This window comes from Oncorhynchus masou, chromosome 23 (genome assembly GCF_036934945.1).
Source record: "Oncorhynchus masou masou isolate Uvic2021 chromosome 23, UVic_Omas_1.1, whole genome shotgun sequence".
NCBI lineage: Eukaryota > Metazoa > Chordata > Actinopteri > Salmoniformes > Salmonidae > Oncorhynchus > Oncorhynchus masou.
Genome location: NC_088234.1, coordinates 7,985,099 through 8,001,706, shown reverse-complemented (window position 1 = coordinate 8,001,706; position 16,608 = coordinate 7,985,099). Strand labels below are relative to the sequence as shown.

Here is a 16,608-nt window from a genome sequence, read left to right as displayed (position 1 = left end):
AGAGAGTGAGGGACAGAGTGAGAGAGAGACAGACAGACAGAGTGAGGGAGGGACAGAGAGAGTGAGGGAGGGACAGAGAGAGTGAGGGAGGGACAGAGAGACAGACAGAGAGAGTGAGGGAGGGACAGAGTGAGGGAGGGACAGAGTGAGGGAGGGACAGAGTGAGGGAGGGACAGAGAGACAGAGCTGTGTTCAAGGTCTGGGCCACTGCTCTGTGGTGTGTTAATGCCATTTTGTTTCCAGGGTGACGAGGTGTCTGAGAGATCAGAGAACACACACACAGAGAGTGAGATCAGAGGACACACACACACAGAGAGTGAGATCAGAGGACACACACACACAGAGAGTGAGATCAGAGGACACACACACACAGAGAGATCAGAGGACACACACACACAGAGAGATCAGAGGACACACACACACAGAGAGATCAGAGGACACACACACACACAGAGAGATCAGAGGACACACACACACAGAGAGAGATCAGAGGACACACACACACACAGAGATCAGAGGACACACACACACACACAGAGAGATCAGAGGACACACACACAGAGAGATCAGAGGACACACACACAGAGAGATCAGAGGACACACACACACAGAGAGATCAGAGGACACACACACAGAGAGAGAGATCAGAGGACACACACACAGGGAGATCAGAGGACACACACACAGAGAGAGATCAGAGGAATCGAGAGCGACAACGGCCCATAACCGCTCTTATGACTCTCCCGCTCTCTCCTCTCGCTCTCATTCTCTCACACACACACACACACACACACATGCACCACACACAGACACACTCACAACACACATGCACTCGAGCGATGCCGTATGTACAGTGTGTTACCATTGACGTGATCGTGATGAACGGATGAATGGTAAGTCTGCATCTCTGTTGTGATTCTTAGCCTCTTCGTATTGTTGAGACGTTATAATTCATGTGTAAATGGGAGGTTGCAAATGCTGAAAACATGTACTGACTATGACTGACATTTTGGTTGTTTCTTACCGAGCTAAGAGCGTCTACTAGGCGACTGAGGTAAATGGAAAGTCTCATTGTAGCTCGTCCCATTGTCAGACAAACAGAGAGTCCTTCAATGAGATGCTGGTGACAACCTGCCTTGTTGTCTATAGCCACAACCAGTTCATTTCACACATATAACTTTGGATAAACAACGACAAAAGGATTTTAAAAGGACTTTTTTTTGTTTGTTTGTTGATTTAAATGGAGATTTAAGTTGTCTTAAGTTGTCTTGCAGCCGAATCGTAACGAGATGTAGTGGGAGTTAAACAGTCTCGCAGTCGAAACATCAACAAATATCCTTATGATTCACCTACTCTACTGTGTTTGTCTATGATACTCTACATGTCCTTAGGGCACAGATCCCCAGGATAGTCTAGTAAAGATGTCTGATTTGTTCACCTGAGGATTCTAAACGTAGTGTGATTTTATGGGTGTAGATGGGTGTTTATTTTAGGTGTTTATTTTATGGGTATAGATGGGTGTTTATTTTACAGGTGTAGATGGGTGTTTATTTTAGGTGTTTATTTTACAGGTGTAGATGGGTGTTTATTTTAGGTGTTTATTTTACGGGTGTAGATGGGTGTTTATTTTAGGTGTTTATTTTATGGGTATAGATGGGTGTTTATTTTACAGGTGTAGATGGGTGTTTATTTTACGGGTGTAGATGGGTGTTTATTTTACGGGTGTAGATGGGTGTTTATTTTAGGTGTTTATTTTACGGGTGTAGATGGGTGTTTATTTTACGGGTGTCCACGCTGAGTCTCCCATGTAGTTCTATTGTTAGGCTGTTGATGCTGTTTGTTCCATTGTTGCCTCGTAATATTTGTTTGAAAGTAGTATTTCCGTCTGTGTCCAATTTACGTGCCGTCTTGATTGTATTGTTTTCTCATTGTGTGCTGCGAGGCACTGGTGGTATATAATACCATGTTTTAGGTGTTGGGTAAACTCTTACAATTCCTCAAAATTCACTAATTCATTTAATGGTACATTTGGTATTTTTTTTTTGGGGGGGGGGTAACTTGCACTATTCTCAGTCCTTATGTCGGAGCAGCAGCCTGTTGGTGGATTTAAACATCCTTATCTTCAGTGTAAGGAGGCGATTCTCCCAACGATTCACAGGTTGAAAACTGCATATTAAAATAGTTTGATAATATAAAAAAATATATATATTTCGTACTTTTCCCCCATATTCAGGTGGCATCTGAGAACCTGTTCAAACCTTGACCAGAGCACCGAGACGAGAGTAAGTTCCCTTTTCACTAATCAATGATCTTTATTTATCTGTATAATAATAACATTTTTTTTTAGCAGTGTCCGATCTAACAACACATTCCACTATGATTTCTGAATAATTGAACCAAAAACTTAATTACGGCAGGTATATTATATATCTGTAGCTTTTACCTTCGCCGTGACCTTATGACCTTTGGTTCATTAGTGATTTAGGAATTCAATCCAATCTGCATCTGAGTAATTTTTTACAAATATTTTATGTAATGAGATAAAATTCTAATTTCCAAAAGACAATATGTGTAGTTTAATTGTATCTGGCAAACATTGGACTTGGACCGCGTAAATATATGTATATGTATGTATATATATATATATATATATATATATATATATATATATATATATATATAAGTAATGAGAAATGTACAACCAAAAAATATAGTTTTCATCTTTAGCTTTGGTCACCTGCGTATTGATTCTGTTAGTTTGGATCGTAATGGTTCTACATACAGTTCATAACGTGTACGAAGGCACAGAACGTAGATTAAACACAATGCGTAACGTTTATTTCCTAGCCGTTTCTGTTATAGTAGGCCTAGCTCGAGAAGAGATACACATTTGGGCTGTAAAATGAAGCTATTAAAATGCCGTTATATTTTCTGTGCTGGTGAAGCCCTCGTCTGTGATGTAATAGATCTTTTCATTTGTATTATTTTTTATTTAACCTTTTATTTAACCAGGCAAGTCAGTTAAGAACAAATTCTTATTTTCAATGACGGCCTGGGAACAGTGGGTTAACTGCCTTGTTCAGGGGCAGAACGACAGATTGGTACCTTTCAGCTCGGGGGTTCGATCTAACAACCGTTCGGTTACTGGGCCAACGCTCTAATCACGAGGCTACCCTGCCACCCCGAAATTAATTTAATTCCGACATTATTGACATTATTAAGTGAGTTACAAGCCCCATAATTACCACATTACCGTAAAGATAATGTTGATCGCACCGTTATTCCGTTATCTCTTTCCGTCGCTCTTTTTTTTTTAATCAGTTATTTTCTTCGTGATGGAAGGAAAAGAAAGAAAGAAAAAAAAAGTCGTGTTCAAGTCTTTCCCTCTGTACATTCTCTATTTATCTGAGGAAAGTAGAACATTTCCCCCTCTGTTTCTTATCTTCCCTTTCGTTTGAATACTTTCACACCCTTGTTCGCCGCCTCGTCATCATCACACCATTCGATAGATTTAATGATCCACAGATTGATGAAAATCAACTTTTGTTTACGAGTAAACTTTTAACCTGACTAATTGTCTGGATCACCTAGTTTCCCAGGGCCATATATATCAAGCATATCAGAGTAGGAGTGCTGGGATCTAGGATCAGGTCTCCGCTCTCCATGTAATCGTATTCATTGTGATTTAAAAGGATAAACTGATCCTAGATCAGCACTCCTACTCTGAGAGGCTTGGCCTACTGCTTCATCAAGTCTACTCATAATCCACCTTGTTACACTAGATGTTATGCTAATAGTGAGGTTTCAGTGTGATGTGTTCTCACTGTACTGCTACACCACATTGTTAACATGTACGGTATAAACCTACACACCTCACCTACACATAGAACTACCTGAGCCCTTCTCTCTCTCTAACTCCCCCCCCCTCTCTCTCTCTCTCTCTCCTCGCTCTCTCACTCCCCTCTCTCTCACTCCCCTCTCTCTCTCTCTCTCTCTCTCTCTCTCTCTCTCACTCCTCTCTCTCACTCCCTCTCTCTCTCTCTCTCTCTCTCTCACTCCCCCTCTCTCTCTCTCTCACTCCTCTCTCACTCCTCTCTCTCACTCCCCTCTCTCTCTCTCTCTCTCTCTCTCTCTCCCTCCCTCTCTCTCTCTCTCTCACTCCTCTCTCTTTCACTCCCCTCTCTCTCTCTCTCACTCCTCTCTCTCTCACTCCCCCCCCCCTCTCTCTCTCTCTCTCTATCTCTCACTCCCCCTCTCTCTCTCACTCCCCCTCTCTCTCTCACTCCCCCTCTCTCTCTCTCTCTCTCTCACTCCTCTCTCTCTCACTTCTCTCTCTCTCTCACTCCCCCCCCTCTCTCTCTCTCTCTCTCTCTCTCTCTCTCAATTCAATTTCAATGTAAGGGCTTTATTAACATGGGAAACATATGATATCATTGCCAAAGCAAGAGAATAAAATGAATAAACAAAACTGGAATTAACAATACAAAATTCACAGGAAGCATAAAAAGGAGTTGTATTCACTCCTTGCCCTTTATTATTTATTTATTTATTTATTTATCTCGTGGCAACAGGTCACACATCTTGCTGCTGTGACGGCACACTGTGGTATTTCACCCAATAGATATGGGAGTTTAATTCTTTGAATCTGTGTAATCTGAGGGAAATATGTGTCTCAAATATGGTCATACATTTGACAGGAGGTTAGGAAGTGCAGCTCAGTTTCCACCTCATTTTGTGGGCAGTGAGCACATAGCCTGTCTTCTCTTGAGAGCCATGTCTGCCTACGGCGGCCTTTCTCAATAGCAAGGCTATGCTCACTGAGTCTGTACATAGTCAAAGCTTTCCTTAATTTTGGGTCAGTCACAGTGGTCAGGTATTCTGCTGCTGTGTACTCTCTGTGTAGGGCCAAATAGCATTCTAGTTTGCTCTGTTTTTTTTGTTAATTCTTTCCAATGTGTCATGTAATTATCTTTTTGTTTTCTCATGATTTGGTTGGGTCTAATTGTTTTGCTGTCCTGGGGCTCTGTAGGGTGTGTTTGTGTTTGTGAACAGAGCCCCAGGACCAGCTTGCTTAGGGGACTCTTCTCCAGGTTAATTTCTCTGTTGGTGATGGCTTTGTTATGGAAGGTTTGGGAATCGCTTCCTTTTAGGTGGTTGTAGAATTTAACGGCTGGATTTTGATCATTAGCGGATATCGGCCTAATTCTGCTCTGCATGCATTATTTGGTGTTTTACGTTGTACACGGAGGATATTTTTGCAGAATTCTGCGTGCAGAGTCTAAATTTGGTGTTTGTCCCATCTCTCTCGCTCTCTCTCACTGAGGAACTTTTTTTTTCAGAATTCTGCTGAGTCTCAATTTGGTGTTTGTGAATTCTTGGTGAGCTCTCTCTCTCTCTCTTTCTCTCTCTTTCTCTCTCTCTCTCTCTTTCGCTCTCTCTCTCTCTCTCTCTGTCTCTCTCTCTCTCTCTCTCTCTCGCGCTCTTTCTCTCTTTCTCTCTCTCTCTCTCTCTCTCTCTCTCTCTCTCTCTCTCACTGAGTGATTGATTTGTGCTTTTTGAGGTCGTTTTGGTTTGATGAAAGGAAAAAAAAAGTTTCTTTAAAAAAACAAACATTAAATGCATTATGTTGGTTGAATGCTGTAAGGGATTGAGGGTGGCAGGCAGCATGTTGAGGGTGGCAGGCAGCATGTTGAGGGTGGTGGGGTGGCAGGTTAAGGCGTTGGGCCTGTATTTTTTTATTTAACCTTTATTTATACAGGTTTTTCTCGTTGAGATAATATGTATTTTCCAAGAGAGACCTGGTCCAATAGCAGCAGGGGTACAACGTTTCAGACAAAACAACTTACATACGCTAACACAACTAGGCAAGTCAGTTAAGAACAGAATCTTATTTTCAATAACGGCCAAGGAACAGTGGGGTTAACTGCCTGTTCAAGGGCAGAACAAAAGATTTGTACCTTGTACCTTATCGTCTGTCTGTTTATCCTGTTTATGGTCTGTCTGTTTATCCTGGGGGGTTTGGGGGTTTGAACTTGCAACCTTCCGGTTACTAGTCCAACGCTCTAACCACTAGGCTACCCTGCCTCCCCATAAATACAGTACAGCAATTACATATTACATTAAAAACACAAACATCTTGGACTAAAAACAGCTGTCCTAAAAACAATTACACTCTTCTATGATATATACATCGATCAAGTGTTTAAACTCCACCAACGAAACTAGATCGTCACATTTTAAAATGTTCAGGAGAGAATTCCAGAACCTCGTTGCTTAGTAACTAAAACTATTTCCACCAGGACCTGTTCTAATGTTTGGTTCTGTTAGAAGCAAATCAGAATGGGACACTAATGTATATTTATTTACCAACATGACTAATAAAGAACAGAGATAAAATGGTATTTTACCCAATATGGCCTTATAAATCAGTGTATACCAGTGTTTAAGCCCACGCAATGTCAATGACGACCAGCCAACAGCGTTGTAGAGATCACAATGATGTGTTAGAAGTTTCTGTAGTTGAAAGATCGCTGGTTCGAATCCCCGAGCCGACTAGGTTGAAAATCTGTTGATGTGCCCTTCAGCGAGGCACTTTACCCTAATTGCTTCTGTAAATCGCTCTGCATTAGTGACTCAAATGTAAACTCACAGGGGGGAAAAAAACAGACTACATTTTTTTTACAGATTCGTCAGCTGTACAAATATGCAGTAAAATACGGAACAAAGTTAATTTGGGCTGACCTAGTGCACGGTTCTGTCTGTCTGTCTGTCTGGTGACTGACCTGAAACCGGGGGAGAGCAGTTGTCAGACTTGTCAAGACAGAGATGTAGAAGGGAGGGAGGGAAAGGTGGAGGGAAAGGAGGGAAGGAAGTAAGGAAAGGAGGGAAGGAAGGAAAGGTGGAGGTAAAGGAGGGAAGCAAGTAAGGAAAGGAGGAAAGGAAGGAAAGGTGGAGGGAAAGGAGGGAAGGAAGGAAGGAAAGGTGGAGGGAAAGGAGGGAAGGAAGTAAGGAAAGGAGGGAAGGAAGGAAAGGTGGAGGGAAAGGAGGGAAGGAAGGAAAGGAGGGAAGGAAGGAAAGGTGGAGGGAAAGGAGGGAAGGAAGGAAAGGTGGAGGGAAAGGAGGGAAGGAAGGAAAGGTGGAGGGAAGGAAGGAAAGGTGGAGGGAAAGGAGGGAAGGAAGGAAGGAAAGAGAAATTCAGGAAAATACGGCAGCAATTTTGTGTGTGTGTGTGTGTCGACGTGTTTAACTATTCTTGTGGGGACCAGAAGAATAGTAAATACACCAAAATTTCACCAACTGGGTGCAAGGTCAAATGCTATTTCTACAGGGTTTAGGATTAAGGTTAGAATTACGTTAAGGGTTAGGGTTAAGAGCTAGGGTTAGTGTTAAGGTTAGGTTTTTGGGGTTAAGTTTAGGGTTAAGGTTAGGGAAAATAGGATTTTTAAATGAGACTGAATTGTGTCCCCCCCCACAAACTGTACAAGACTGTGTGTGTGTGTGTGTGTGTGTGTGTGTGTGTGTGTGTGTGTGTGTGTGTGTGTGTGTGTGTGTGTGTGTGTGTGAGTGGGCGAGAGTTGTGTGTTTGTTGATTCGTTTAGAGGGTTCCCTTGTCCTCTCTTCCTTCCTGTCTATCTGTCTCTGGTGTGCGTGAGTGTGAGAGTGTGAGTGTTTGTGTGTGTGTTTGGGGTATCTCTGGGTGGAGATGTGTTTGTGTGTGTCTCCTTTTTGGGTAGAGACTTCCTGTCAGTAGACTTACCCAGAGATCTCTGGTAAACAACTGTATTATCATCTACACTGCGCCTACGAACACACGCACACACACACACACACACACACACACACACACACACACACACACACACACACACACACACACACACACACACACACACACACACACACACACACATATATATATACAGCTCTGTGACCCCTGGACACAGACTGTGTGCTGCTTTCAGATTGGACAATGTGGCTCAACCTTTCTTACAATGATTTGATGAAAAGGGGATTGAGAGAGAATGGTTAGAGGAGAAGATAGAGGAGAGTGTGAGAGAAAAAGAGATAATGGAGAGAAAGAGATAATGGTTAGAGGTAAAAATAGAGGAGAGTGAGGGAAATGAGAGATAATGGTTAGAGGTGAAGATAGAGAGTGAGAGACAGAAGAGACAATGTTTGGAGATAAAGAGAGGAGAGTGTGAGACAGAGATAATGGTTAGAGATAAAGATAAAGGAGAGTGTGAGACAGAAGAGATAATGGTTAGAGATAATGATAGTGTGATAGAGAAGAGATAATGGTTTGAGATAATGATAGTGTGAGAGAGAAGAGAGAGGAGATTGTGAGAGAAAGAGATAATGGTTAGAGGTGAAGATAGAGGAGAGTGTGTGACAGAAGACATAATGGTTAGAGGTAAAGATAGAGGAGAGATAATGGTTAGAGATAATGATAGAGGGGAGTGTGAGACAGAAGAGATAATGGTTAGAGATAAAGAGAGGCGGGTGAGAGACAGAATAAATAATGGTTAGAGATAAAGATGGAGGAGAGTGTGAGACAGAAGAGATCATGGTTAGAGAGAAAGATGGTGTGATAGAGAAGAGATAATGGTTAGAGATAATGATAGTGTGACATAGAAGAGATAGTGGTGATAGATAATGATAGTGCAAGAGAGAAGAGATCATGGTTAGAGATAATGATAGTGTGAGAGAAGAGATAATGGTTCGAGATAATGATAGTGAGAGCGAGAAGAGAGAATGGTTAAATACAATGATAGTGTGAGAGAAGATATAATGGTTAGAGATAATGATATTGTATGAGAATAGATAATGGTTAGATATAATGATAGAAGAGAGAGAGAATAAGGAAGAGAGAGAGAAGAGATAATGTTTAGAGATAATGATAGTGTGAGAGAGAAGAGAGAATAGTTAGAGATAATGATATTGTGAGAGAATAGATCATGGTTAGAGATCATGATAGAGGAGAGAGAGAATGAGGAAGAGAGAGAGAGAAGAGATAATGGTTAGAGATAATGATAGAGGAGAGAGAGAATGAGGAAGAGAGAGAGAGAAGAGATAATGGTTAGAGATAATGATAGAGGAGAGAGAGAATGAGGAAGAGAGAGAGAAGAGATAATGGTTAGAGATAATGATAGAGGAGAGAGAGAATGAGGAAGAGAGAGAGAGAAGAGATAATGGTTAGAGATAATGATAGAGGAGAGAGAGAATGAGGAAGAGAGAGAGAGAAGAGATAATGGTTAGAGATAATGATAGAGGAGAGAGAGAATGAGGAAGAGAGAGAGAGAAGAGATAATGGTTAGAGATAATGATAGAGGAGAGAGAGAATGAGGAAGAGAGAGAGAAGAGATAATGGTTAGAGATAATGATAGTGTGAGAGAGAAGAGAGAATAGTTAGAGATAATGATATTGTGAGAGAATAGATCATGGTTAGAGATCATGATAGAGGAGAGAGAGAATGAGGAAGAGAGAGAGAGAAGAGATAATGGTTAGAGATAATGATAGAGGAGAGAGAGAATGAGGAAGAGAGAGAGAGAAGAGATAATGGTTAGAGATAATGATAGAGGAGAGAGAGAATGAGGAAGAGAGAGAGAGAAGAGATAATGGTTAGAGATAATGATAGAGGAGAGAGAGAATGAGGAAGAGAGAGAGAAGAGATAATGGTTAGAGATAATGATAGAGGAGAGAGAGAATGAGGAAGAGAGAGAGAAGAGATAATGGTTAGAGATAATGATAGAGGAGAGAGAGAATGAGGAAGAGAGAGAGAGAAGAGATAATGATAGAGGAGAGAGAGAATGAGGAAGAGAGAGAGAGAAGAGATAATGGTTAGAGATAATGATAGAGGAGAGAGAGAGAAGAGATAATGGTTAGAGATAATGATAGAGGAGAGAGAGAATGAGGAAGAGAGAGAGAAGAGATAATGGTTAGATATAATGATAGAGGAGAGAGAGAATGAGGAAGAGAGAGAGAAGAGATAATGGTTAGAGATAATGATAGAGGAGAGAGAGAATGAGGAAGAGAGAGAGAAGAGATAATGGTTAGAGATAATGATAGAGGAGAGAGAGAAGGAGGAAGAGAGAGAGAGAAGAGATAATGGTTAGAGATAATGATAGAGGAGAGAGAGAGAAGAGATAATGGTTAGAGATAATGATAGAGGAGAGAGAGAATGAGGAAGAGAGAGAGAAGAGATAATGGTTAGAGATAATGATAGAGGAGAGAGAGAGAAGAGATAATGGTTAGAGATAATGATAGAGGAGAGAGAGAGAAGGAGGGAGAGAGAGAGAAGAGATAATGGTTAGAGATAATGATAGAGGAGAGAGAGAGAAGGAGGGAGATCCGTAACTGTTTCCTGAGGATGTGGTTTTCACCGGGGGAGAAGGGGAGGGGTGTGGAGGGAGGGGAGGGCATGAGTGTCTCTGTGACATGTTACCAGAGTTAACTTTTTATCACCGACACCTGTGTGTGTGTGTGTGTGTGTGTGTGTGTGTGTGTGTGTGTGATAGAGAGAGAAATAAAAAAGTGTGTGCACGTTTTTGAGATGTTTTTTTTGTCAGACAAACAAAGATATAAACTTATAAAGACTTAATGAAAGATAAGAAGCAAGGAAGGAACATCAGAGATAATATAGCCAGCATGAAAAGTGAAGAAAGATGCCTAAAACTTAGTCAGAACGGAATCACCACTCTTTCTTGCTCTCTCTTCCTCCTCTTTCTCGTTCTCCTCTCTCTGTTCTCTCTCTCTATTCTCTCTCTCTATTCTCACTCATCTTGCTCTCTCTTCCTCCTCTTTCTCTTCCTCCTCTCGCTCTCTCTCTCTCTCTCTCTGTTCTGTCTCTCCCCTCTTTCTCTCTCTGCCTCCTCTTTCTCTTTCTCTTCCTCCCCCTCTCTCTCTCTGTCTCTCTCTCTCTCTGTCTATGAGTCATACTATCTTAACCTAATTAAAACAGTAGAGAGAGAGAGAGAGAGGAAGCGAGAAGCTGTGCATTGTTGCGTTGTTGAATTGAACTGATAAAATGGCCCTGTATCTACAGGGCAGTTTCAGTGTGTGATAGTCATATGGGACTATATGGTACTAAGTTTTAATGACTGAGTCAAAGTTGGGACTGGGTTTTCTCACTAGCGAAGACTGTGGTTTGTGTATTTTCCTGCTTCTCTAGGTAAGTTTACACATTAGGCCAACAGATCGATTGCCAGTCGTAAAAAAGTGTCATACCTGAGTCAAATTAAAGATACATTGAATAGAAAAGGACTCAAGTGAAAGTCACCCAGTAAAATATACTTAAGTATCAAAAGTCAATGTAATTGCTAAAATATATTTAAGTACCGAAAGTAAAAGAATAAATAATTTCAAATTCCTTATATTAAGGAAACCAAACGGCACAATTTTCATGCTTTTTCATTTACTGATAGCCGTTACTTTGGATACTTAAGTATATTTTAGCAATTACATTTACATTTTATACTTAAGTATATTTAGAACCAAATAATTTTTGACTTTTACTGCACAGTTCTGTCTGACCTGCCTATACTGATAGATAGACCTAGTGCACGGTTCTGTCTGTCTGGTGTCTGACCTGCCTATACTGATAGATAGTCCTAGTGCACGGTTCTGTCTGTCTGGTGTCTGACCTGCCTATACTGATAGATAGACCTAGTGCACGGTTCTGTCTGTCTGGTGTCTGACCTGCCTATACTGATAGATAGACCTAGTGCACGGTTCTGTCTGTCTGGTGTCTGACCTGCCTATACTGATAGATAGACCTAGTGCACGGTTCTGTCTGTCTGTCTGGTGTCTGACCTGCCTATACTGATAGATAGACCTAGTGCACGGTTCTGTCTGGGTACTTATTCCTCCACTGCTCTTTACCTCGACCCTCGTCTCCTTCCCTCCAACCCTTCTCACGTCCCCTTGTTTCCGGCCGTCTCCTTCCCTCCAACCCTTCTCACGTCCCCTTGTTTCCGGCCGTCTCCTTCCCTCCAACCCTTCTCACGTCCCCTTGTTTCCGGCCGTCTCCTTCCCTCCAACCCTTCTCATGTCCCCTTGTTTCCGGCCGTCTCCTTCCCTCCAACCCTTCTCACGTCCCCTTGTTTCCGGCCGTCTCCTTCCCTCCAACCCTTCTCATGTCCCCTTGTTTCCGGCCGTCTCCTTCCCTCCAACCCTTCTCACGTCCCCTTGTTTCCGGCCGTCTCCTTCCCTTCAAACCTTCTCACGTCCCCTTGTTTCCGGCCGTCTCCTTCCCTTCAAACCTTCTCACGTCCCCTTGTTTCCGGCCGTCTCCTTCCCTCCAACCCTTCTCACGTCCCCTTGTTTCCGGCCGTCTCCTTCCCTCCAACCCTTCTCACGTCCCCTTGTTTCCGGCCGTCTCCTTCCCTCCAACCCTTCTCACGTCCCCTTGTTTCCGGCCGTCTCCTTCCCTCCAACCCTTCTCACGTCCCCTTGTTTCCGGCCGTCTCCTTCCCTCCAACCCTTCTCACGTCCCCTTGTTTCCGGCCGTCTCCTTCCCTCCAACCCTTCTCACGTCCCCTTGTTTCCGGCCGTCTCCTTCCCTCCAACCCTTCTCACGTCCCCTTGTTTCCGGCCGTCTCCTTCCCTCCAACCCTTCTCACGTCCCCTTGTTTCCGGCCGTCTCCTTCCCTCCAACCCTTCTCACGTCCCCTTGTTTCCGGCCGTCTCCTTCCCTCCAACCCTTCTCATGTCCCCTTGTTTCCGGCCGTCTCCTTCCCTCCAACCCTTCTCACGTCCCCTTGTTTCCGGCCGTCTCCTTCCCTCCAACCCTTCTCATGTCCCCTTGTTTCCGGCCGTCTCCTTCCCTCCAACCCTTCTCACGTCCCCTTGTTTCCGGCCGTCTCCTTCCCTTCAAACCTTCTCACGTCCCCTTGTTTCCGGCCGTCTCCTTCCCTCCAACCCTTCTCACGTCCCCTTGTTTCCGGCCGTCTCCTTCCCTCCAACCCTTCTCACGTCCCCTTGTTTCCGGCCGTCTCCTTCCCTCCAACCCTTCTCACGTCCCCTTGTTTCCGGCCGTCTCCTTCCCTCCAACCCTTCTCACGTCCCCTTGTTTCCGGCCGTCTCCTTCCCTCCAACCCTTCTCACGTCCCCTTGTTTCCGGCCGTCTCCTTCCCTCCAACCCTTCTCACGTCCCCTTGTTTCCGGCCGTCTCCTTCCCTCCAACCCTTCTCACGTCCCCTTGTTTCCGGCCGTCTCCTTCCCTCCAACCCTTCTCACGTCCCCTTGTTTCCGGCCGTCTCCTTCCCTCCAACCCTTCTCACGTCCCCTTGTTTCCGGCCGTCTCCTTCCCTTCAAACCTTCTCACGTCCCCTTGTTTCCGGCCGTCTCCTTCCCTCCAACCCTTCTCACGTCCCCTTGTTTCCGGCCGTCTCCTTCCCTCCAACCCTTCTCACGTCCCCTTGTTTCCGGCCGTCTCCTTCCCTCCAACCCTTCTCACGTCCCCTTGTTTCCGGCCGTCTCCTTCCCTCTTTCCCTTTTTCCTAGACCCCCCCCCTTTTTTTCTAGAGTTTTAAAGAACCATGTCTGCTCCGGCACCTCTTCATCTTTGCCACTAAAGATCCTTCTATCCCGGCACAGATCACGCCCAGAGAGACCAGAGACCTACCCCATGATGGCCGACCGAACGTCTCTCCAACCTCCAACCCCCCAGCCTTACCAGGACCCATACCTCCAGCATCACCTCCACCACCGGCCCGGCCTGGGCCATACATCCTGCCACCACCCCCTGGAGCCCCAGACTCCCCTGGAGCAATACAGGACCACTCTCCCTGATTCGAGCCTTTATTCTGGGGGGAGCAACGAGAGGTACAAGGGTGTGGGTGGTGGAAGAGGAGGTTATGTAGACATTCATAGGCATAGCAGAGGTGATAACTGTATTGATGTTGATGGTAGAGATGGTTGTTTTGGAGCGCAGGAAGCTAGCTACTGTAATAGGGGGGTTTTGGACGACAGTGTAGGTCAAGGGGAACATTTCGGCAACCATTTTGAAGGTCAGAGCCTTGGCTGTGCTAGCCAAAGGGATGACGGCTGCGATGGGGATGACAGCAGCGCCAGCGGTAGTGGTGGTGATACGTACCACAGAACGGATGAGGGCTGTAACAGGGATGACGTCTTTCACAGAACAGATGAAGGCTGTAAGAGCAGTAGGGATGATGTCTTCTACGGTAACAGTAGAGACGACGGGTGTGAGGAGAAAACGGATGATGGGTCGAACACTAGGGATGAGGCCTTTCACAGAATGGATGATATCAGGAATGACATCTTTCCGGGAAGGGATGAGGGCTGTAACAGGGATGACGTGTTCTACAGAACGGATGAGGGCTGTAGTAACAGGGATGACGTGTTCTACAGAACGGATGAGGGCTGTAGTAACAGGGATGACGTGTTCTACAGTAGAGAGTATGTGTGTGAGGAGAGGGGAGATGGCAGTGATGGTTATAGAGATAGCGGTAGCCATGGTGGTGGCAATAATACAACTGATTATCTCTATAATCGTACTGCTAGCTTTGGCTATAGTGTGGATAATACAGGAATGAAGAATAGTTTGAGAAGGCTTGATGTTTTTGGGGGAGACTGTGATGATTTCGGGGGTAGAAGGTCGAACTTGGATCCTCTAGAGGCCCAGTTAAAGCCTGGGTCTTGGGTGAGTCCTACTCCCCTAGATCGTGGTGCTGTGGCTGGGGAGGGAAGGGAGAGGGGTGGGGGGTATCCCCAGGACTGGGCCTTTCTATACTCCCATTCCCAGGCAGCGGGTGGTGCTGGTGGTAGGGTTTACCAGCAGAAACTGGACTCCTTCTCCGAAGCGTTCTCCTTCAGACGCAACGTTGCCGGCAGCAGAATTCTGAATGGGAATTCCGTATGTGGGATTCTGGGATTGGGAGGAGGAAGCACAGAACGGATCAAAACAAGTGCTTACGATTCGCACACAGACTCTTCCACTCTTCCTTCACCTCCTACTCCTCCTTCGCCTCACCCCTTCCCCCTGGTCCTTAGCCCTCCTCCCACACCCCTCCCTCCTCATTCCCTCTCCCCTCCTAAACTCACCCCACCACCCTCTGTCAGGACAGTTGGACTCACCCAGTCCTCAGGGGGGGGTTGTAGTGGAACAGTCCAGTTTTACCCCTCCTCTCTCCAGCCACTCCACTCCTCCCACCCCTCGGCCGTCGTGTGGAAGCTCCCGCTCTCTCATTGGCTGCAGCAGTCAGGTGACGTGGGCGTCGTCGAGGGCAACCCCTCAAACTCCGGCTACGTATACTGCCAGGAGGCGGTGTTTCCTTGTAGTCCGGGTCACCAGGACAACGGGAATAACACAGGTAGGGTGCTGTGTGGAAGGGTGTTGCCAAATCAATATGTTCTAATTTGTGTCCAGTCTCCTCCTTGCCTCCCTCCCATCTATTGTGTTGCCCCCCCTCTCTTCTGCTCACAGATCACTATAGTCTTCAAACTCTGGTAGAATCCTCCTTTACCTCCACCCCTGCCCTTCACTCCTCCCTCCACCCCTCCTCTCTTCCATCCCAGCCCCCCAGTGGACTCTCACAGAATGGAACAGCACCCCTAGTGGCATATATAGGTACTCCCTTCCCTAGTCTGCTCCAGTCTAGTAGAGGAGGAGGAGGAGGAGGAGGGCAGAAGGGGGTGGAGCGGTTAGGGAGAGGGCTCCACTACACCCCTCTACCTATGCTGAACCCCAGACGCAGAGGAACGGGGATCCTCTCCTCCATCGTGCCCCCTTCAGTCGGGGAACGGGGGGGGACGGGGGGGATGACCGAAGAGGAGAAGGGATATTCTATACCTCCGTGAGTTGAATGCATTAGCTGTATTCCTTCATTTGTTTGTTTGTTTGTTCTTTCATTTGTTTGTTCCTTCGTTTGTTTGTTTGTTTGTTCTTTCGTTTGTTCGTTCGTTTGTTTGTTTGTTCGTTCATTTTTTTATTTCGTTTGTTTGTTGTTTTGTTCATTTGTTCGTTCGTTCGTTTGTTAGTTCGTTCGTTATTTTGTTTGTTCGTTCGTTATTTTGTTTGTTCGTTCGTTCGTTTGTTAGTTAGTTCGTTTGTTAATTCGTTCGTTATTTTGTTTGTTTGTTCTTTTGTTGATTCATTTGATGAATTGATTTGTTTGTTTATGCATTGAAACGTTTTCCAGGTGTATCAACGTGGGTCCAGGGTTCCAGGCTGAGCTGCCATGTTGTCGAGAGAGGGAGGAAGAGTCCAGGACATGGCCAGAGGATTCAGCATCCAATGAGGAGTTGCTCTGGAAACCGTGGGAGGAGCTTGGGAAGAGTTCTGTCATCCAGGACCAAGGTATGAATTTAGGTTAAAATTGGCTTATGAATGATTTATCTATGAAGGATGTATTAAGGACTTATGAAGAGTTTATGAAGGGTTTATGAAGGGTTTAGGAAGCTTACAAAGCTGTAAACAGAAGTATTGTTTTAAAATCTCAGATACAAGTGAATATAGGGCAGTTCAGTGATTAAATGGAGACAACTGAGTTTTCGGAAGAAAGAAAGAACACAACTCAGCTCCTCTGTCTCTCTCTCTGTTTCTATCTCACTCTGTCTCTCTGTTTCTCTTTCTCTCTCTGTCTCTCTCTG

At 44.9% G+C, this 16,608-nt stretch overlaps 1 protein-coding gene across 3 annotated transcripts in view; it reads left to right on the top strand.

Annotated features, from left to right (window-relative positions):
* The window catches only part of LOC135510230 (uncharacterized), a 44,011-nt gene that overhangs the window by 8,992 nt on the left and 18,411 nt on the right, over window positions 1-16,608 (top strand). Inside the window, exons 1-5 of one of the 3 annotated variants that reach the window (XM_064931023.1) lie at window positions 778-893; window positions 2,234-2,282; window positions 13,594-15,329; window positions 15,443-15,812; window positions 16,158-16,315. In XM_064931023.1, coding sequence (XP_064787095.1) covers window positions 13,625-15,329; window positions 15,443-15,812; window positions 16,158-16,315 — 2,233 coding nt within the window. In that variant the 5' untranslated portion in view covers window positions 778-893; window positions 2,234-2,282; window positions 13,594-13,624. Of the gene's footprint in view, window positions 1-777; window positions 894-2,233; window positions 2,283-10,948; window positions 11,168-13,593; window positions 15,330-15,442; window positions 15,813-16,157; window positions 16,316-16,608 lie in introns of those variants that run through there. The other 2 variants (XM_064931024.1, XM_064931026.1) reach the window with 2 other exon arrangements.